At 36.6% G+C, this 22,586-nt stretch overlaps 1 protein-coding gene across 1 annotated transcript in view; it reads left to right on the top strand.

The window, feature by feature from the left end:
• Positions 1-22,586, top strand: part of ZDBF2 (zinc finger DBF-type containing 2) — a 28,842-nt gene that overhangs the window by 1,156 nt on the left and 5,100 nt on the right. The window contains exons 2-5 of the mRNA XM_023510279.1: positions 595-697; positions 13,412-13,542; positions 20,003-21,991; positions 22,127-22,547. Coding sequence (XP_023366047.1) covers positions 635-697; positions 13,412-13,542; positions 20,003-21,991; positions 22,127-22,547 — 2,604 coding nt within the window. The 5' untranslated portion in view covers positions 595-634. The remainder of the gene's footprint in view (positions 1-594; positions 698-13,411; positions 13,543-20,002; positions 21,992-22,126; positions 22,548-22,586) is intronic.

Genomic DNA, 22,586 nt, shown 5'->3' with positions numbered 1-22,586 from the left:
AAAAAAAAAAAAAAAAAAAAAGAAAAGAAAGAAAGAAGAAAAGTAAGCATAATGGGAAAATTAATGAGCTCCATTAGAGTCTAGTAAACAGTAATATTTTAGCAGTAATAAATTGTCTTAAATATAGTAATATTTTAGCAGTAGTAATTTGTCTTAACAAATTGAATACTGTATTCTTTTTTACTGAATCAATTTTTTCTTCAATTTCAAATAGTGTATTGGGTACATAGATGAATTGTATCATGCTGAAGTCAGGGCTTTCAGCGTACCCATCACCAGAATAGCATACCTTGTACCTGTTAGGTAGATTTTTATCCCTTACCTCTTTCCTACCTCCAGTCAGTTTCTAATATTTCTAATGAATTATTAGAAAATTGATAAAAAATATAGTTATCTAATCAAATATTAGCAACATAGTTTTCAGAAGATGGATAGTTTTCATCTTACTCAGGCTCGCTGATTGATTCAGTGGCTCACTGGAAATAGGAGTGGGTAGGACCCAAGAGTGAATTTCTGTTTTCTGATAATTATCATAGCCATTTTCCTCATGGTAGTAAGGAATTATCATGATTTGGCCATTTTTCTTTTTTTCAGTTTGAATTTTCAAGTAGCCATTTGACTTTGGTTATTCAAAATGCAGTGCAGAGGACGAGGATATTGCAGCTATTGCTGTGTGGAGTATCCTAACCTGGAACAGGTGAGAGGTTTCTATTAATATGGTAATACCCTAAGAACCTAAGAACCTAGTTATGACTTTCTCTTTTATGCCTTATTAAATTCATTATTCATTTATTGAACAAATTATGTTAAGAATCTCCTAGTTGACAGACATTGTTAAAGGTTCTAGTAGTATGACCATGATCAAAACCAATTCTCTTTTTTCATGGAGCTTATATTCGAATGAAATAAGACAGAAAGTAAATAACTAGATAAATATAGTATATGTCAGAGTTAGATGAATGTTATGAGGAAAATAAAATAGGGAATGAGTAGGGTGGCCAGGTAAGGCCTTTTTAAGGAAGTGACATTGAGTTGAGATTTAAATGAAATGGGGACACTGGGCTTGTATTTTTCTTGGGGACGAGTTTCTAGATAGAGGGAGGAGAGGACAAGGACAGGGACCTTGAGGCTGAAGAGTGGGTGGCATGCTAACCAAAAGCCAGGAGGCCAGAGTAGCTGCAGTGGAGGTAACAGAGATAGATGATGAGTGATAGGCAGAGAATTTAGAGAAGTAAATTCCATAAGTCATTGTAGTCTAAGGTAGGGACTTCAAATTTTATTCTAAGTGAAAAGGGAAGGCACCTCAAAAGTTCTGAGCAGAAGAGTTAAATCCTCAAACTTGGTTTTTTGTTTTGTTTTTTGAGACAGAGTCTCACTGTGTTGCCCTCAGTAGCGTTCTGCAGTGTCATAGCTCACAGCAACCTCAAACTCTTGGGCTTAAGCGATTCTCTTGCCTCAGCCTCCTAAGTAGCTGGGACTACAGGCGCCTGCCACAGTGCCCGGCTATTTTTTTTTTTTTTTATTACTGTTGTCATTGTTGTTTAGCAGGCTCCAGCCAGGTTCGAGTCCTCCAGCCTCCGTGTATGTGGCCAGCACCCTAACCACTGAGCTACGGGCACCAAGCCCAAACTTGTGTTTTAAACAAATAATTTTGGCTGTTGTGGAAAGAGTAGTTGATATAGAATTTTTTCTTTTAATTAAGTTTTTTTTTTTTATCTCTTTTTTTAAGAGGTGGAGTCTCATTCTCTCACTCAGGTTCGAGTGCAGTCTTGGACTGCAGCCTCAAATTCTTGGACTCAAGCGATCTTTCCACCTCAGCTTCATGAGTAGCTGGGACTACAGGCACCTGCCACAGTACCAGTATTTTTAGAGATGAGATCTCACTCTGGCTGGTCTCGAACCTGAGAGCTCAGGTACTCCATCCACTTGGGCCCCCCAGAGTGCTAGGATTACAGGTGTGAGCCACTGTGCCTGGCCAATGAGCCAAAATTTTCAATTTTTTTGTAGAGACAGCATCTTGCTATGTTGCCCAAGCTAATCTTGAACTCTTGACCTTGAGTGATCCTATTACTTCAGCTTCCCAAAATGCTGGGATAACAGGTGTGAGCCACTATACCCAGCCTAAATTTGTTTTTTTGTTGTGGTATAATTTGTACCCTACAAACTTTACCCTTTTAAAGCATATAATTCAGTAATTTTTAGTATATTTACAAAGTGGTGCAACTATTACTGCTGTTTAATTCCAGGACATTTTTATCACCCTAACAGGAAACCCTGTACCAATTAAATGGTCATTCCGTACTCTTTTCTATCCCTGGCACCCATTAATTTATTTTCTGTCTCTATGAATTTGCTTATGTTAGATTTTTCATGTAAACGGAAGCATATACTACATAGTCTTTTGTGTTTGGCTTCTTTTTTTTTGGCCGGGCCGAGTTCAAACCCGCCACCTCTGGTATATGGGGCCGGGCGCCCTACTCCTTGAGCCATAGGTGCCACCCAGTGTTTGGCTTCTTTTGTCTAGTATAATATTTTCAAGGTTCATCCATTGTAGCATGCTTCACTACCTCATTGCTTTTTTTTTTTTTTGTAGAGACAGAGTCTTACTTTATTGCCCTTTGTAGAGTGCTGTAGCGTCACAGCTCACAGCAACCCCTGGTTCCTGGCTTAGGTGATTCTCTTGCCTCAGCCTCCTGAGTAGCTGGGACTATAGGTGCCCACCACAACGCCTGGCTATTTTTTTGTTGCAGTTCGGCCGGGGCCGGGTTTGAGCCCACTACCCTCAGTATATATGCGGCCCCTGCCCTACTCATTGAGCCACAGGCACCGCCCCCTCATTGCTTTTAAAGGCCGAATAATCTTGGATTATGTAGCTATACCATGTTTTGTTTATTCATTCAACAGTTGATGGGTATTTGCATTGTTTTCATTTTTTGACTATTACAAATAATGCTGCTGTGGACATTTTTGTGCAAATCTTTGTGTGGATGAAATGTTTTCAATTCTTAGGTATATATACATATATATATACATATATACATACATGTATGTGTATATATATATATATATATATGAGTGGAATTGTTGGGTCATGTGGTGACTCTGTGTTTAATTTTTGTGAGAGGCTGCCTCACTGTTTTCCAAAGTGGAAAAACTGTTTTACCTGACCACCAGCAGTGCATGAGTTTCAGTTTCTCTACATCCTTGCCAGCACTTTTTATTATCTGGGTTTTTTTTTGTTGTGGGGGGGCGGTTGGGTTATGACCATCTTAGTGGATGTGAAGTGGTATACCGTTGTGGCTTGATTTGCATTTCCCTGGTGGCTTATTACGTTTAATACCTCTTTGTGTGCTTATTGGCCATTTGTATATTTTCTTTAAAGGAATGCTTATTCAAATCTTTGCCTATTTTTAATTATGTTACTTGTCTTTTTATTATTGCGTTATGAAAATCTTTATATACATGTATTGTGGGTACTAGACTATTATTGGATACATGATTTACAAATACTCCCATTATGTGAGTTGTCTTCACTTTCTTGATTGTATGCTTTGATATACAAAAGTTTTAAATTTCTCTATATTTGAATTTATTTTTTTCTTTTGTAACTTGTGTATTTGGTATCAGAAGGATACCAAATCTAAGGTGTTGAAAATGTATGCCTGCATTTCCCTCTAAGAGTTTTATAGTTGCTCCTACATTTAGGTCTTTGATCCATTTCGAGTTAATTTTTGTGTATGATATGAGATGGGGTCCAGTTTCATTACTCTTGAGTCTATAAAATTAACTTTATTTCTAAGAAATTCTATTGAAATTGATGCCTATCATTGTTATTCTTGTGCTGCCATATTAGATTTATATGTGTATGTATTTATTTGCTTCTGTTATTTTAAATGATATAATAATTGTGCATTTTTATGGGTTACTGTGTGATATTTCAATACATGTATATCTACAATGTGTAATGATCAAATCGGTAATTAATGTGCCCGTTGCCTCAAATACTTATCATTTCTTTGTATTGGGAACATTGAAGATCCTCTCTTTTAGCTGTTTGAAAATATACAATAAATTGTTAACTATAGACATCCTGTAGTACTATAGAACACTACAACTTCTATCCAGCTGTAATTTGTATTTGTTAATCATCCTCTCCCTACCCCACTCCTTCCCTTCCCAACATTTAGTAACTATATTCTTTTCTCTACTTTTATGAGCATAATTTTTTTTAGCTCCCACATATGAGAGAGGCCATACTTTTTCCATTGTTAATGTCCTTTAGGCTCATTTATGTTGCTACGAGTGACAGGACTTTTTTCTTTTTTATGGCCAAATAGTATTCCATTGTGTGTGTGTGTATTTATTTATATTTACACACACATTTTCTTTATTCATTTATCTGTTGATTGATTTCATAACTTGACTATTCTGAATAATGTTGCAGTCAACAAGAGGATGCATGTATCTCTTTGCCATGTTTATTTCCTTTCCTTTGAATGAATACCTAGTAGTGATGTTGCCAGTTCATTTTGTAGTTCAGTTTTTAGTTTTTTGAGGAATTTCCATACTGTTTTCCATTATGGCCATACTAATTTACATTCCCACTAAGATCATATAGGAGTTCCCCGTTCTCCACATCCTTGCCAGGATTCGGAATTTTTTTTTTTCCCTCTTTTTGGTAATAGGCATTCTAACTAGGGTGGGAATGTATCTCATGGTGGTTTTGATTTACGTTTCCCTAATACTTAGTGATATTGAGAATTTTTTAAAAATATATTTATTGGCTTTTTGTATGTCTTTTGTGAGAGATACCTATTCAGCCCATTTTTAATGAGATTATTTGTTATTATTTTATTATAAATTAATATGAGGATACAAATGTTCGGGTTACATTGTTTTCAGTTTTTTTTTTTTGGAGTTTTATTTGGCCGAGGCTGGGTTTGAACCTGCCACCTCCGGTATATGGGGTTGGCGCCCTACTCCTTAAGCCATGGGCGCCGCCCCACATTGTTTTCAATTCTTTTTTTTTTGAGACAGAGCCTCAAGCTGTCCCCCTGGGTAGAGTGTAATGGCTTCACTGCTCACAGCAACCTCCAACTCCTGGGCTCAAGCGAGTCTCCTGTCTCAGCCTCCCAAGTAGCTGGGACCACAGGCGCCTGCCACAACACCTGGCTATTTTTTGGTTGCAGCCATTATTATTGTTTTGGCGGCCCGGGCTGGATTCGAACCTGGCACCTTAGGTGAATGTGGCTGGCGCCTTAGCTGCTTCAGCCACAGGCGCCAAGCCATTGTTTTCAATTCTAAGGTAAAGTTCAAGTTGTAGATGAACGCTTCACCCAGGGGGTGTGCTGAACACCCTCACATTGTGCACATTAGGTGAGATCCCACCAATTGCCATCCCCCCTTCTCCCCACTCCCTCTTTTCTCCTCCCCTTGCTAGACTATATTTATGTTTTTTATGTGGGCGCGATATTGTTTATATATTGGTTTGGTATTAGTAATGAGTATACTGGATTTTTTTTTTTTTTTCCATTCTTGAAATAACTTTACTAAGGAGAATGTGTTTCAACTCCATCCAGGTAAACACAAAAGATGTAAAATCTCCATGTTTTCTTATGGCTGAGTAGTACTCCATGGTATACATATACTACAATTTGTTAATCCAGTCATGTGTAGATGGTTATTTGAGTTCCTTCCACATCTTGGCAATTGTGAATTGAGATGCAATAACCATTCTGGTGCAAATATCTTTGTGGTAAAATGATTTTTGTTCTTTTCAATAGATACTGGTATTGTGGGATCAAATGGAAGGTTAACTTTTAGTTCTTTGAGAATTTTCTATACTTTTTTCCATAGAGGTTATATTAGTTTGCAATCTCACCAGCAGTGCAAAAGTATTCCCTTCTCTCCGCATCCACACCAGCATCTTCAGTTTTGGGACTTTGTCATGTGGGCTAATCTCACTGGAATTTTGTGATATCTCATAGTGGTTTTGATGTGCATTTTTCTGATGATTAGGGATGATGAGCATTTTTTCATGTATTTGTTAGCCATTCATCTGTCATCTTCAGAGAAGTTTCTATTCCAAGTCTCTTGCCCATTTATAAATGGGGTTGTTTGTTCTTTTCTCATTGATTAATTTGAGTTCTGTGTAGATTCTAGTTATCAGCCCTTTGTCAAATTTGTAGTCTGCAAATATCTTCTCCCATTTTGAGGCTGTTTGCTTTAGTTGTGGTATGCTTAGCTGTGCAGAAGCTTTTTAGCTTGATCATGTTCCATTTACTTATTTTTGGTGGTGCTGCAATATTTTTTAATTCTTGTTATTGGGCTTTTGAGTTCTTTATATTTTCTGGATATTAATTTCTTGTCAGATGAATAGTTTACAAATATTTTCTTCCATTCTTCAGGTTGACGTTTCATACTATTGATTGTCCTTTGCAGTGCAAAACCTTTTTAGTTTTATCTAATTTCATTTGTCTATTTTTGCCTGTGCACTCAAGGTCTTTTCCATAAAACCTTTGCCCAGACCAATGTCCTGAGGCATATCCTGTATTTTCTTTTTTTTTGCATTTTTTAGCTGGGGCTGGGTTTGAATCTGTCACCTCTGGCATATGGGGCCGATGCCCTACTCCTTTGAGCCACAGGCTCCGCCCTGTATTTTCTTTCAGAGTAGTTTCATAGTTGTGGGTCTTACATTTACGTCTTTAATTGATTCTGAGTTCATTTTTGTATATGATGAGAAATAAGGGTCTGGTTTCACTCTTTTCCATATGGATATCCAGTTTTTCAACTTCATTTATTGAAGAGACTTCAATTTATTGAAGAGAACATTATTTCTTCAGTAAATGTTCTTGGTGCTCTTGTTGAAAATCAGTTGTCTGTAAATACATGGATTTATTTCTGGGTTCTATATTCTGTTCCATTGCTATACATGTCTTTTTTACATATATATGTTTACCATGTATTTTGGTTATTATAGCTTTGCAGTGGATTTTAATGGTTGGTAGTGTGGTGTCTCAAGGTTTGTTCTTTTTGTATAGGATTGCTTTTGTTATTTGGAGTCTTTTTTGGCCCTGTAAAAATTTTAGGATTTTTTTTTTACTATTTCTGTGAATAATGTCTTTGATATTTTAATAGGGATTACATTGGAGCTGTAGATCACTTTGGACAATGTGGTGATTTTGACGACATTAATTCTTCTGATCTGTGAACATGAGATATGTTTTATTTTTTGTGTGTCCTCTTAGTTTTCTTCGTATAGATCTTACCTCTCCTTGTTTAAACTTATTCATAGATTCTTTTTGTAGCTTTTATCAATGGGATTGTTTTTTTTCCTTCATTGTTGGTGTATATCATGACTTTATCAGTCCTAAGAGTTTGTTACAGTTTTCTATGTATGGTTGACCTTTGAACAACATGGGGCTTAGGGACACTGACTCCCCGTGTAGTCAAAAATCCATATGTAACTCTTGGCTTTCTAAAAACTTAATTTGTAATAGCCTACTGTTGTCTAGAGCCTTTATCAGTAACATAAACACTTAATCAATGCATATTTTGTATGCATTATATATTATTTACTGTATTCTTAAAGTAAGCTGAAGAAAAAATATTAAGGAAATCATAAGAGAGAGAAAATACATTTATGATTCATTAATGAATGTGTATCATCATAAAAATACTTGTCCTCATGTTGAGTAGGTTGAGTAGGAAGAGGAAGAGGAGGTGTTTGTCTTGCTATCTCAGGGGTGGCAGTGGCAGGAGAAAATTCATGTAGAAGTAGACCTATATAGTTCAAACTCATGCCATTTAAGGGTCAGCTGTATATGGTCATGTCATCTCCAAACAGACAATTTGACTTTCTCCTTTCCAGTTTTGATGCTCTTTTATCAGTATTTATTTCTGTTGCAACATCTCTATTTCCCTGGGACATAGGGTACTATATCAGTCCAGTCTTGGAATGCACAGCTCTTCCCAGGCACTGATTCTCCAGGACGTGATGTACCACTTCAGATCAGACCTGGGGTATGACTCTTCTGGGTGGCCGTTTCTCTGGGATGCAAGGGGCCGCTTCAGCTTAGGTACTAGAGTATGTGACTGTTCTGTGCCTCTGAGGCACCTTTTCCTGAGTTTCAGGGTGCTGCTTCAATTTAGGCACTGGAGAGGTGTGACTGCTATGAGTGGCCAAGGTACTGTTTTTCTAGGAGACAGATACTGCTTCAACTGGTCTGAGAGACTGAGGAAAGGATAGGTAACATACCACCTATTCCCTCCTAAAAGCCCTCTCTCCAAAAACAATCACATTAGAGATTAAAACTTCAACATATGAATTTGAAGGGATGCAATTCAGTCTATAGCAGGTAAATTAATTGGCCTGCTTTTCTAAATTATCAAATAATTATGTTTTTTCCCTTTAGTCTGTTAATGTATTACTTTATTAGCTTAGGCTGCAATAATAAAATACCATAGACAAGTTGGCTTAAACAACAGAAATTTATTTCTAATAGTTCTGAAGGCTAGGGAGTCTAAGATCAAGGTAAGGTGCCAGCTGTTTTAATTCTCACATGGTGGAATCCTCACATGGTGGAGAGAGAGGGTTATCTCTCTTCCTATTCTCATAAGGCCCCCAGTCCTATTGGATTAGGTCCCTACCCTTATGACTTCATTTAACCTAAATTATTATATATCCTAAAAGCCTTATCTCCAAAAACAGTTACCTTAGGGGTTAGAATTTCAACATATGAATTGGGTACATTGGTTTTCAGATGTAAATTAATCTTCTATTAATGGGATAAATTCCACTTGGTCATAGTGTATAATCTTTTCTATATGTTGCTGGATTTGATTTGCTAATATTTTATTGAGAGTTTATGTAGCCGTGTGTTTCAAGTCTTTAGAGATCTATTAAGAAAGTGAAAAAATTTGGGGCCCAAGTCTAGTGGAATATTCAACAGAAACAGTAGAAGCTGAAAGAAAGAAAACAGCTGCCAACCTAGAATTCTATACTCAATAAGTATATCTTTTTAAAAGGAAGGTGAAATAAAAATATTTTCAGGAAATAAAAATTAAGGGAATTTGTCACCAGCAGACCCTCACTAAAGGAAAAACTAAAAAGGAGTTCTTCAGGCAGAAGGAAAATGATTCCAGATGGAAGCTCAAAGATACAGGAAGTAATGAAGAGCATTGGAAAGGTAAATATGTAGACAATCTAAATAAGTAATGTCTTGTGGTATTAACAGCAATGGCATATAAATTGGGAGGGGAGTATATAGAGTTCATTTCTAAGGACCTTGCATTGTTCATGAAGAGAATAAAAGTAACACATAATTTTATACTTTGATAGTTAAGAGTTGCTTATTGTAGTCTTTTACCACTAACAGACTAGGATAAGAGTCTAATTACTGAGCTAACAGAAAGGCAAAAAATTGAAATGACAAAAAATAGTCAACCAGAAGGCAAGAAAGAAGAGAAAAGAGATCTTGTAAAAGCAAGACTAATAATAGATTTAAAAAGAAAAAGATTTAAATCAAATTATATCAATAATATATTAAGTGAAAATAGACTTGATATTGTATTCAATACTCCATGAAAGGTCCTCGCCAAGGAAATAAGGAAAGAAGAAGTAAAAATGATAAAAATTAAATAAGAAGAAATGACGCTGTTGTTATGCATATGATTGTGAACATAGACGATCCCCAAAATATCTAGCTAAACTATTAGAATTGATAAGTGAGTTTAAAAAGGTTAGACTTTTATACACAGACACCATGCAGAAAATGAAACTTAAGAAAGATCTCATTTATAATAGCATCAAAGAGCATTACAATCTAAGGAATAAATATAACAAAATGTGTATAAGATCTTTACACTAGAATCTGTAAACATTGAAAGAAATTTCCATGTTCATGGATTGGAAGACTCAATATTGTAAATGTATCCGTTCTGCCTAAATTGTTATATTTATCCAATGTAATTCCAATCAAAATCTCAGAAAAAAAATTTTTTTTAAGTGAAAATTAAGCCATTTCTAAGCCAGTGTGGGAATGTAACAGGCTAAGAAGAATTGCGATAATCTTAGAGAAGAACAAAATTAGGGGTATGTCCTCTACCAGATATTAAAACTTACTAAACAATAGTCATGAAGATAGTGCAATCTTGGTGCAAAGTTAGGAACATCCTGGAACAAACCAGAAACTCCAGAAACAGTGAGATTTGATTGCTGACAAATGTGGCACTCCAGAACACTGAGGACAAGACTTTCTTCACTAAATGAGACTGGGTCAATTGGATGTTCATGAGGGAATAAAGGGAAACTTTATTACTAAATCACCCTGTATATAAAAGTCAATTCCAAGTATATTGTAGATACAAATGTAGGTAAAACAGTAAAACTTTTGGAAACAAATAGGAGAAAATCTTTATGACTTGGGAATAGGGAGAGATTGTGGGCCACAGAAAGCACTGAGAAAAAAAGGATAAAATGGGTCGCAATAAAGTTCAGAAATGATGGAAGATGATTGATTGAGAAAATGAAAAGACAAGCCACAGAGAGGAAAATGATACTGCTAACACACATAACTGAACAAAGAACTGGGTTCCAGAATAAATAAGAAATTCCTACAAGTCAGTAAGAAAGAGACAGAACATTGTTTGACAAACAGAAAAAGACTTGAACAGACCCATCATAAAAGAGGATATCAAGATGGCCAGTCAAAAACATGAAAAGCTGATGCAAAAATTGCAAAGTCACAATGATATGACATTAAAATCCTCTAAAATAAAATTTTAAAATTAAAGAGACTGATAATACCAAGTGTTGATGAGGAAGTAGAGCAACGGAAACTATGATACACTGCTGGTAGTGATATAAATTGGTATAGCTACTTTGAAAGACTAGTTAGTAGCGAATATATACAAATTTTTGGGTCCAGAAGTTCTTCTTCTAACAAAATGCACATGTATCAGTGCCAAAAGACACATATAAGGAGGTTCTTTGCAGGATTATTTGTAATAGCCAAAAGCTGGAAACAACACAAATGTCTATCAATAGTAAAATGGATACATGAAATACGATATATTCCTAAAATGGAATATTAGGCAGAAATGGAAGTGAACAGATTATAGCTCATGTGGATCCATATAACAAATATAATGTTTAATGAAAGAAGCTGATTGCAAAAGAATATTGTATGTATGACTCCATTTATATAAACATCAGGACCTTTCAAAACTATAATATTAAAAATTAGATATTAGCTAATTTGGGGGGAAGAGAGAAGGGATATTAGATTGGGATGGGACATTAGAGGGATTTCTGGGTGGTTAATTTTTCTTGGATAGATGGTATGGATGTGTTTACTTTGTGATAATTTATTGAGCTGTATGCATATGATTTGTATACTTTATGTATGTTATATGTCAATTTAAAAAAATCTAAAGAAACTGACACCTCCTGAGATATATATCTATAGTGTGGTGGTTGCTACAGTTTATGTAAATGCAGTTTTTTTAATCCATGTTGCTTGTTTTCTTTTTGCCTTTGAGAGGACAAGGTTGGATTTTAATTGAACTATGTTCCCTTGTGCACTTGTCCCCTTAAACCACCAGGCATTCTAACTCTGGTAATGGTTATTGGATGGTGGGGAGTTTTGTAGCAGGAGGGTTTGGAGACTGTCATAATTGAAATTGTGATAGGGGCTACCAGTAGTGCAAAAGTAGATTCTGAAGTCAACATAGAAGGAAATAATTCAAGAATTATAATTCTTTTGACACATTATCATGGTATTTAAAACATGACTTTTCCAAATATTATTGAAGTGTGTTATTAAATTATAAATAATATGTGTTAGGAATATGCCATTAATGCTAGTGTGATACAATGAAAGAGCATAAGTTTTAGACTTAGACTTGGATTCAAACCCTAGTTTTGCTGCTTGCTAAATATACAACCTTAGGCAGATTACGCCTGTTCTTTGCGTCTTACTCTCATGTCAAAAGAGGACAATATTCTTCCTGCAAATGCATTGAGGTTACAATGTAAATGGAGTAGCACTGTGTTGGGTACAATGATAGATGCTCAGTAGATGTTAGACTTCTTTCCTTTCCTGCTTGCTAGTCTACTAAATAATATTAGTAAAGGCAAAATCCTTCTCTGGTGAGAATTGTAAAACAGAAAAGTTTAGTGTATTTATTTCAATATTCTATTTAAGGCAGAATTTTTATTCTCTAAAGGAAAATGAAGACCCTTTTGTGAATTAACCTTTGACTTCTTTTAATAAAGTGATCCAACCCTGTTCTCTCTTTTAATATACTTTTATTTTTAAAAATTTGCTCATTGAAAAATATAAGAATTAATGAGAAAAATTTAAAAATTGTTCATAAGCACCACACAGATATAAATGTGTTTACAATTTTGTTATACAGTAGTTTCCCCTTATGTACCGTTGATTTCAGTTACCCATGCTCAATAATGATCTGGAAATATTAAATGGAAAATTCCAGAAATAAACGGTTCATAAGTTTTAAATTGCGTACTGTTTTGAGTAGCGTGACGAAATCTTGTGCTGTCCGACACCATCCCGACCGTGTTGCCCACGATGTGAATCATCCTTTGGTCTAGTGTATCCACTCTGTGTTATGTTCCCTACTTGGTAGTCACTTCTTAGTGTCTCAGTTATTAGAGTGACTGTCACATATTGTAGTTCTTGTGTGCAAGTAACCCTTATTTTACTTTTATTAAAACAGTATATTGTTATAATTGTTCTATTATTAAATTGTTGATCTATTACTATGCCTAATTTATCAGTTAATCTTTATCATAGGAATGTACATATTTATAGAGAAAATGTTATAAAATGTTTGGTAATGTCCTTGGATTGAGGTGTCCATTGGGGTTTTGGACCATTTACTTGTCTATACACTTTTAAACTGTAATTTGAGGTAAAATCATATATGTGATTTTTTTCATCCCCTATTTTCTTCTTAATATAAAACATTTCTCCATGTTATTAAAAATTATTTGTATTCAGCATCAACGCTCCCTCTAAAAAAGAGAAATCTTTGTATTATTTTAGAAAACTACATGGTAGTACATCTTAGGACATATTCTAATTAAAAGATTTTATTGTTAGACACTTAAGGGTTTCTAATTTTTTGTTATGCTGTGATAACAATATCTTCTTTTGGAGTAATCATCCACATTTAAGATGATTTCCTTAGGATAAATTTAGAGAAATGTAATTACTGTATCTAAGGGAAAGATAATTTTATTTTTTTAGATGGATATTTCAGAATTTATAGAAAAGCTATCAATATAATCCTACCAGGAGTATATAAATGAATCCATTTTTTGACATTCTCTCCACTAATGAGAATTACCCATTTAAGAATTTTCCATTTCTCTTTTTCTTTATAGCATTTGTTCAGTGCTCAGCACAGAGCTTTGACCAGACAGAGTAGAGAAGAGGTACTTGGTACCACTAGTTTGATGGAGCGTTTCTTGCAGGATGTAGTGCAACATCACCCGCATTATTGTCAAGAAAGCAGGTACAGTAACTAATTGGAATACTACTTGTATGTTGGTAAATGTTATAGTAAGTGTTTGTATTAATGCTTCAATACTTTTTAATGTGAATCTGAACTCCAAAACTTAGAAGGATCTGTTAATAGTAACTTTCATTTGCAATTTTTAATTTCTCTTAGCTTAAGTGAAATTCCACTATAAAAGATACAGATTACACTATTTTTTTCCTAAATAAAAATCTTAGGCCAGTAAATATTATATGTCATTAAAATATTTTGGTAGCACCTGTAGCTCCATGGGTAGGGCACTGGCCATATACACCCAGGCTGGCGGGTTCGAACCCAGCCCAAGCCAGCTAAACAACAGTGACAACTGCAACAAAAAAATACCTGGGCATTGTGGCGGGTGCCTGTAGCTCCAGCTACCTGGGAGGCTGAGACAAGAGAATTGCTTAAGCCCAAGACTTTGAGGTTGCTATGAGCTGTGATGCCATAGCACTTTACTGAGAGTGACATAGTGAGAGACTGTCTCAAAAACAGTATTTTATAAGTGTGTTATAGATTAAGCAGGGGGGAAAGGTAGGAATAAGTACAGTATTTTAAAGATTAGTAATAGAAAAGCTGGTAACAGCAGCAGAGTAAGGGTAGTCCAAAATCAAAACTAAGTCAGTTCCACTTAATGGAACTATTTACTAATTCTGAGTAGAAGAGATATCAAATAGAAGAGGCTCTTTTTATTATTTGTCAATATCTTGTATCACTTTGGGGTGTTTTTTTTTTTCTTTTTTTATTTAAGACAGAGTCTCATTCTGTTGCTCAAGCTAGAGTGCTATGGTGTCAGCCTAACTCACGGCAATCTCAAACTCATGGGCTCAAGCGATCTTCCTGCTAGGCTCCTGAGTATCTGGGGCTATAGGTGCTGGCCACCATGCCTCGCTAATTTTTTCTATTTTTAGCAGAGATAAGGCCTTCCTTTTGCTAAGGCTGGTCTCAAACTCTGGAGCTCAGGAGATCCTCTTGCCTTGACCTCCCAGAGTGCTAGGATTATAGGAGTGAGCCACCACGTCTGGCCTGTTTTGGGTGTTTTAATAAAAATAATTATTTTGATAACATTTAAGAGTCAGTGTCTTGTTTTGAAGTGAAATAGTGAAAGAGCATTAAATACTGCAGTGAGGCTTGGTGCCTTGCTGCCAGCAGTTAGGGTACCAGCCACATACACTGAGGCTGGTGGGTTTGAAGCCTGGGCCGGCCAAACAACAATGACAACTGCAAGAAAAAAATAGCCAGGCGTTGTGGCAGGCGCCCGTAGTCCCAGCTATTTGGGAGGCTGAGGCAAGAGAATTGCTTGAGTCCAGGAGTTTGAGGTTGCTGTTAGCTATGAAGCTACAGCACTTTACCGAGGGTGACAAAGTAAGACTCTGTCTCATAAATAAATACTGCAGTGAGGTAGCTGTTCCAGCTGTACAAGACAAGGCAGAATAGATCATTGGCATATCTGTGCAGATTTAGCTGAGATGTGCACCTATAAATAGAAAAAGGGATAAACTTCTCTGCTTTGCAGGTCACTAACCTAGAGTTTAGAATCAGTGAAAATGTTGTAATGGGGAAAAGTCAGAGGAAAAATGTGATTTTTTTTTTTTTAATGCTGGAGGAAAGTTAGAATTAGCCTATCCTGGGGTCAATATAAAATTATAGTCCATAACTCTTCTAAGTAATGCTTCAGCAAACATATTTGTATATGCAACTATTTTTATGATATAGCTTCCTATAATTTAAACTTATGGATCAGAGTTTATCGACCTTAAAAACTATGTTCTATTTCTTAATTTTCCATTTTAAAATGATTTTAGGCTTACAAAAATGTTACACAACTGATAAAAGAAATTCTTGTATCACGTTCATTCTCCTCGTTTCTAAATTAACCTAAGTACAAGGATCAAAACTAGGAAATGACACTGATTCCCATACTACTAGCTAACCTATAGGCCTTATTTAGATTTTATCAATTGTCCCACTTATGTCCTTCTTTTGGACCAGGATCCAGTCCAGGATCATTGCATTTGGTTGTTGTATCTCCTTAGTTTTCCTTAATCTTGAATAATTTCTCATTCTTTCTTTCCTTTTAAGACCTTGATTCTCTTTAAGGAGTACTGGCCAGTAATTTTATCAATTATCCTCAAATTTATGTCTGCCTGATATTTAGTTTTCTTTTCTTTTTTTTTTGAGGCAGAGTTTCACTATGTTGCCTGGTAGAGTGCTGTGGCGTCACAGCTCACAGCAACCTCTACCTCTTGTCTCAGCCTCCCAAGTAGCTGGGACTACAGTTGCTACCCCCAACGCCTGGCTGTTTTTTGGTTATAGTTGTCATTGTTTGGCAGGCCTGGGCTGGGTTTGAACCCGCCAGCTCTGGTGTATGTGGCTGGCGCTCTAGCCGCTTGAGCTACAGGTGCTGAGCCTGCCTGATATTTTCTTAAGATTAAATTTAGCTTATGCATTTTGGATAAGAATATCTGAGAATTGATATTGTACCATGCTCTGTATATTAAAACAGGAAACACATGATGTTACCATGTTACTGCTGGCAATGTTAAGTTGTGTCACTTGATTAAGGTTGTGTCTGCAAAGTTACTTCACTATAGTAAGCTACTGTTTTTCCTGTTGTAATTAATAAGAATTTTGTGGGGAAGGCCATCTCAAAATATAGCCAGGCATTGTGGCAGGCACCTGTAGTCCCAGCTACTCAGGAGGCTGAGAAAGAGGATTGTTTGAGCCCAAGAGTTTGAGGTTGATGTGAGCTATCATGCCATAGCACTTTACCCAGGGCAACAAAGTGAGACAAAGGGGGACAAAGTGAAACAACATCTTGTGGGGAAGAACTTAAAGACTATGTAAATATCCTTTTTCTCCTTTACTTTAGCTGCCTTATTTTAGGCATCCATTGATGACTCTTCCCTGACGCTGTTATTATATTTATGAATCAAAATTCTTATCCCTCACTATTTATTCAGTTATTTATTTATACCATTATAGGTTCATGAATATTTCTTTTATTGTGTGGCTTTTATTATTTTATGTTATGTCATGTTATCTTATGTTGTGTTATAGACAGGGTCTTGCCCTGTTGCCTAAGCTAGAGTACAGTTACTTAGTTATAATTCACTGTAATCTCAAATTCCTGGGTTCAAGCAATCTTTCTGCATCAGCCTCCCCAGTAAGATGGGACAATAGATGAGCACCATCATGTCTGGCAAATTTTTCTATTTTTTGTAGAAATGGGATCTTGCCATCTTGACCAGGCTGGTCTTGAACTCTTGGCCTCAAGCAATCCTCTTGCCTTGGCTTCCCAAAGTGGTAGAATTATAGGCATGAGGCAGTGTACCCAGCCTATACTATGTGTTTTAATCTGTTACTGTTTATTATTTCTTCTGTTTCTCAAATTGTATATGAACAGTTTAAATCCTTGCTGGATACTTCCTAGAAGGCTATACCTATTTGTACTCACACCATAAGAGAATGCTCATTTGTTGTGATTCTTGCCAACACTGGGATTATCAACCTCTCTTCCCTCCCCCCCAGTGTAATAGAGCAAAAAAAAAAAAAAAAAATGTATCTCCTAATTAGCTTGTCTTTATTTATGAGTAAAATGGAACTTCTTTTTGTATATTTATTGGCCATATTTGATCCTATAAATTGTTCATTCATTTATAGGATCAGATATGTTCATTCATATACTTGCCCTGTTTTTTTCTATTGACATATATGTATATTTTGAATTTATAAGCAGTATTTGAGCATGAATGATAGTCTTATTTTAAACAATTTCCAAATATTTTTCTAGAATCTGTTATATGTCTTTTTTTTTTTTTGAGACAGAGCCTCAAGCTATCCCCTTGGGTAGAGTGCTGTGGCTTCACAGCTCACAGCAACCTCCAACTCCTGGGCTCAAGTGAGTCTCCTGCCTCCGCCTCCCAAGTAGCTGGGACCACAGGCGCCCGCCACAATGCCCAGCTGTTTTTTGGTTGCAGCCATCATTGTTGTTTGGCGGGGCCAGGCTGGATTCGAAGCCGCCACCTTAGGTGTATGTGGCTGGCGCCTTAGCCACTTGAGCCACAGGCGCCGAGCCTGTTATATGTCTTTTAACTATATGTGTTGTATATTATCATACAGATATTAAACATTTTAACATGATCAACTCTAATGAGAATTTTTTTAGTAGCTTCTTTCATATATGTTTTTTTATGCCCTTGTTTCTTCTTTTAAATATTTTTAATTAGGCTGGGCATAGAAGAGTCTTCCTAGGACTTTGGGAGGCTAAGCAAGTAGTATCACTTGAGGCCAAAAGTTTAAGACAAACCTAAGCAAATAACAAGACTCTGTTTCTACAAAAAAAAAGTCAAGTGTGGTAGCATGCACCTGTAGTCTCAACTACTCAGAGGCTGATGCAGGAGAGTTGCTTGAACCTAGGAGTTTGAGGTTTCAGTGAGCTATGATTATGCCACTGCACTCTAGCTCAGCCAGCAGAGTAGTGAGACCCTATCTCAAAATAAATAAGTAGATAATTGTTTTTATATGTGGTATGAGGCAGGACTTCTATTTAATTTTCTGTAAATGTATCTCTAATTATCTCTGCTGATGTAAAATGTAACCTCTATCATACCTAAATTCCTGTATTTGAGTATAGTGTATACATACGTAATGGTGTGAAATACCATTTTATTCCCTTGATTTTTAAAAAAAATTTCATGCCAATACTATATTATTATATTTATAAGCTTTTTAGTTTATAAGTTCATGGGTTTTAGAAAAATTTCTCTTCCCTTTTTATTTAGACATTGTAGGTTTCTGTATTGTTTCAGATTTTCTGAAAATCACCTCTTGCCTAATGTTTGTTTCCTTTTCATTAGTTTTTCCTTTTTCTTAATTTATTTCCTCTACCTTTTTTATGGGAGTAATTTGGTAGTTATTTTTCTATCTTTAATTTAGTGTTCACTTAATTGTGTTTACTAATACTTTTTCTTTTTTGGCCGGAGCTGGGTTTGAACCCTTCACTTCTAGCATATGGGGCCAACATCCTACCCTTTTGAGCCACAGGTGCTGCCCTGCTAATATTTTTTTTAATGGCAGTATTTAGAAGTGTGAAGTGTTCATTTTTAGCATATCTCATAGGTTTGGATATGTAATTGTTTTATTTACTTACAGTTAAATTTTTTTTTTTTTTTGAGAGAGAGTCTCACTATATTGCCTTGGGTAGAGTATCATGGCGTCATAGCTCATAGCAACCTCAAACTCCTGGGCTCAAGTGATCCTCTTGCCTCAGCCTCCCAAGTAGCTGGGACTACAGGCCTACCACAACGCCGGGCTATTTTCAGAGATGGGATCTTGCTCTAACTGAGGCTGGTCTGGAACTCTTGAGTTCAGATGATCCACCCGTCTTGGCCTAGCAGAGAGCTAGGATTACAGACGTGAGCCACTGTGCCCAGCAAAAATTTTTTTTTTTAGCTCAGGCTGGTCTTGAACTTGCAAGCTCAAGCAATCCACCCACCTTGGCCTCCCAGAGTGATAGGATTGGAGGTGTGAGCTGCCATACCTGGCTGTGTACATTTTTAATTTCAGTAGACATTGCCAAATTCCTCTTCATAGAGGCTACTAATCTACACAGAGGTTAACTAATAAACTTCACGGAAGTTAACTAAGATATATACTCCTATCGACAAGGTATTAAAGTGTGTTCATGTCCTTAGCCAAAATGATGTATCAAAATAATAGCTATTTTGTGAATGCGTACTATGTGCCAGGTTATTTTTTCTTTTTCTTTTTCTTTTCTTTTTTCTCTTCATATATGACAACTAATTGAGAAAAAATAGTATATTCCTTGGAGGTTGAAACTGATGTGTACAAGATTAAGTTAACTTTTGTCAAACTTTTTTCTACTTAACCACTCTGATAACTGAAAAATGACATATAGTGGGGTTTTTTTTGAGACTAGAGTCTCACTATGTCACCCTCTGTAGAATGCTGTGGTGTCACAGCTCACAGCAATGTCAAACTCTTGGGCTTAAGTGTTTGCCTCAGCCTCCTGAGGGGACTACAGGCCCCTGCCACAGTGCCCAGCTATTTTTAGAGATAGGGTCTTGCTCTGGCTTAGGCTGGTCTCAGACCCATGAGCTCAGGCAGTTCACCCACCTCGCCCTCCCAGAGGTGCTAGGATTATAGGCGTGAGCCACCACTCCTGGCTGACATATGGTTTTATTTGCATTTTTCTTGGGTTTAGGAGCTATTTGTGTTTAAGTAGCAATTGGTGAAGTGTCTTTCACCTTGCACGGGTTACCTGTGGAGGTGCATGTAGCCTGATGTGATTGCCTTGATTCTTTGTCCTTTAAGGATAGCCCAGAACAGAAAGAAAATTACATTCATTATGCCTTCATTTTTAACATTTTAAACTGATATTAGAATATTTGTATGTGTTTTTCTCCTTTCTTTTTAGACCCGTGCAACAAGAGATCGTTGAGAATCCTGAGTCACCTGATGTGATTCATGTGGCCGATTATTTTCCTGAAGGAGACTATGAGGATGAGGAAGAGGATGAGGAAGAGGATGAAGAAGAGGATGAAGATGAAGATGAGGATGATCCTGGTACCAGAGAAGATACATCCTCCAAGGGTTGTAAAGTTGTTGAGTCACATTTCAGGCCTAGTATATATCAGGAATGTATACAGGAGGTTTCAGTTCGACCATCAGTTATTCAAAAACTAGAGAGGGGACGGCAGCAGCCCTTGGAGTTTGTTAATAAAATTGGGCCTGTTATGAAAAAATGTAATTCAGTAGATACTGGTCAAGTTACAAATAATGGAAGTAACTTAATACGTCCCCCAGTGATTTGGAATGCACCTGCTCGTCCTTTACCTGAAAGTTCTAAAGGTAGACCAGTCATAACTAATGTGACTAAGTTACCACAAGCAGCCAATTTGGATTCAGTTAACAAACGTGATCCAAACAAAGTTGAGAAACACCTTGAGCAGGTAGGCGGGGTCTTTAGAAAGCCCATGACATCATCCAGTCTAGAAACTTCTTCAGTTTCACATCAGAATCCTAAAGAATCAAACAGGAAAGCTTTGTGTATAAATTCAGATAAATTGGTTTTACAGAAAGATGTAAAATCTAAGGGTAAAACTTTGTCAGCTGATTTTAAATTCTGCGAACGTATGCGTACTGAGGGGTCTTTAAGAGTTGACAGTCCTTCTGAGTTAGAAGTAGAGTCAGCAGTAAACCTGAGTAAAACTGAGAAGCCTTCTAATAAAGGAATCTTTGAGGATGCCAGTCCAGAGTACCATGAGGCATCCTTTTCTAATATCAATTATACCCAAGAAGCAAAACGTTTGGTTTTTAACAAGTCAGGCTTTTTAGAAAAGAAGTACTCAGTGAGTTCTGAATTGAAGTTTGATTATAGCTATCTTCAGTCATCATCTTATCAACGCCTAAAGACTGCACGAGACTTCAATGTTTGGAAAGAGGTTGACCAAGAAGGTAACAATGATGAATCTAGTGATTCTGAAATGAGTTTTGATCGCAATTCTTTTCATTCACTGACTGATCAATCCAAAGTGACTGCCAAAGAAATAGACCATTCCAAGGAAGTATATGCTGATTTACAGTATAAGAATAATACATCTTATGGCTCTGAAACAAGTTCTGATGGTGATGACTCTCTTCAGTTGGTTACCAACCAATCTCAAGTGATTGTTAAAGAAGGAAATCCACAGAATGCAGTGCGTATTAGCCTGGTTGACCAAAGCTATGAATCTAGTAGTTCTGAAATGAATTTTGATTGTTATGGCTCACCTCAGTCAACTGATGACTACCCTCAACAGCAAGCAAAAGAAGTCAACCTTTCTAAGGAGGCGCACATTGATTTGGTTAATAAGAACTATGGATCTAGTGGCTCTGAAGTAAGTGCTGATTCTGTTTTCCCACCTCAGTCCGTGGTTGACCGACCTCCAGTGGTTGTCACTGAAATAAAACGTCGGAAGAAGGTTCACGGTCGTTTGGATGATGAGAACTGTGCATCGAGTTGTTCTGAAACCAGTTTTGATTGTGATGTTTCTTTTCAGTCAGGAGTTGATCACCCTCAACTGACAGTCAAAGAAAGTCATGTGAAAAGTAGACGAGTCCATGCAAAGCTTAAGAAACGTAAATCCAGTAGTGCTAAGGCATGTCCTGATGGTGATGTCTCTCCTGACGCAGTGGCTGATGAACCCGAGAGCACTGATGAAGAAATAGATATTCTGAAAGAGAAGAATTCTGACCTTGTAGATATGGATCGTGAGTCTCATAGTCCTGAAATGGCTTATGCTGATGCTCAGTTTGCGATTGGCCATCCTTCAGTAGCAGTTAATGAAATGAATCCACAGAAAGAAGATACTAACCTGGAGAGTCAGAGCATTCGTTCTAGCGTTTCTAATCTAAGCTTCAATTCATCATCATCATCTTCTTCTTCGTCGTCGTCGTCGTCGTCGTCCTCGTCGTCGTCCTCGTCGTCGTCGTCCTCGTCGTCGTCTTCTTCTGCTGCTGCTGCTTCTTCTTCTTCTTCTTCTTCTTCTTCTGCTTCTACTTCTGCTTCTGCTTCTGCTTCTTCCCAGTCATCCAATGATCAGCTTCAAGGGCCTTTGGGTGAAGTGAATGTTAAAGTGTTAAATCATGACATGGAAACTAAAAGCTGTACGAGCACCAGTTCTGACCTGACTTTTGAATCTGATCCTCCTTTTACTGAGCAGTCTCAGTTGGATATTGGAAGAAATAAACACATTGGCCTGGATAATGAGAGCTGTGAGTCATACAGTTCTGAAATAACTTTTGATTCTGATATTCATCTTTCAGTAGTTGACCAACCTGAAATATCTCTTTATGAGGAAGAAGTTGTTGATATGGAAAATAGAAGTGATGCATCTTGTGCTTCTGAAACAGGTTCTGATTATGAGATTCCTCTTCATTCAAGAGATGATCAGTCTGAAGTAGATGATGAAGAAGTAAATGTTGAGAATGAAGATGATGAAGTAAATGATGAGAATGAA

This window comes from Otolemur garnettii, unplaced genomic scaffold (assembly GCF_000181295.1).
Source record: "Otolemur garnettii isolate 467f Iridium unplaced genomic scaffold, OtoGar3 scaffold00013, whole genome shotgun sequence".
Lineage (NCBI taxonomy): Eukaryota > Metazoa > Chordata > Mammalia > Primates > Galagidae > Otolemur > Otolemur garnettii.
Note: the sequence above shows the minus strand (reverse complement) of the source record. Positions and strands in the feature narration are given on the sequence as shown.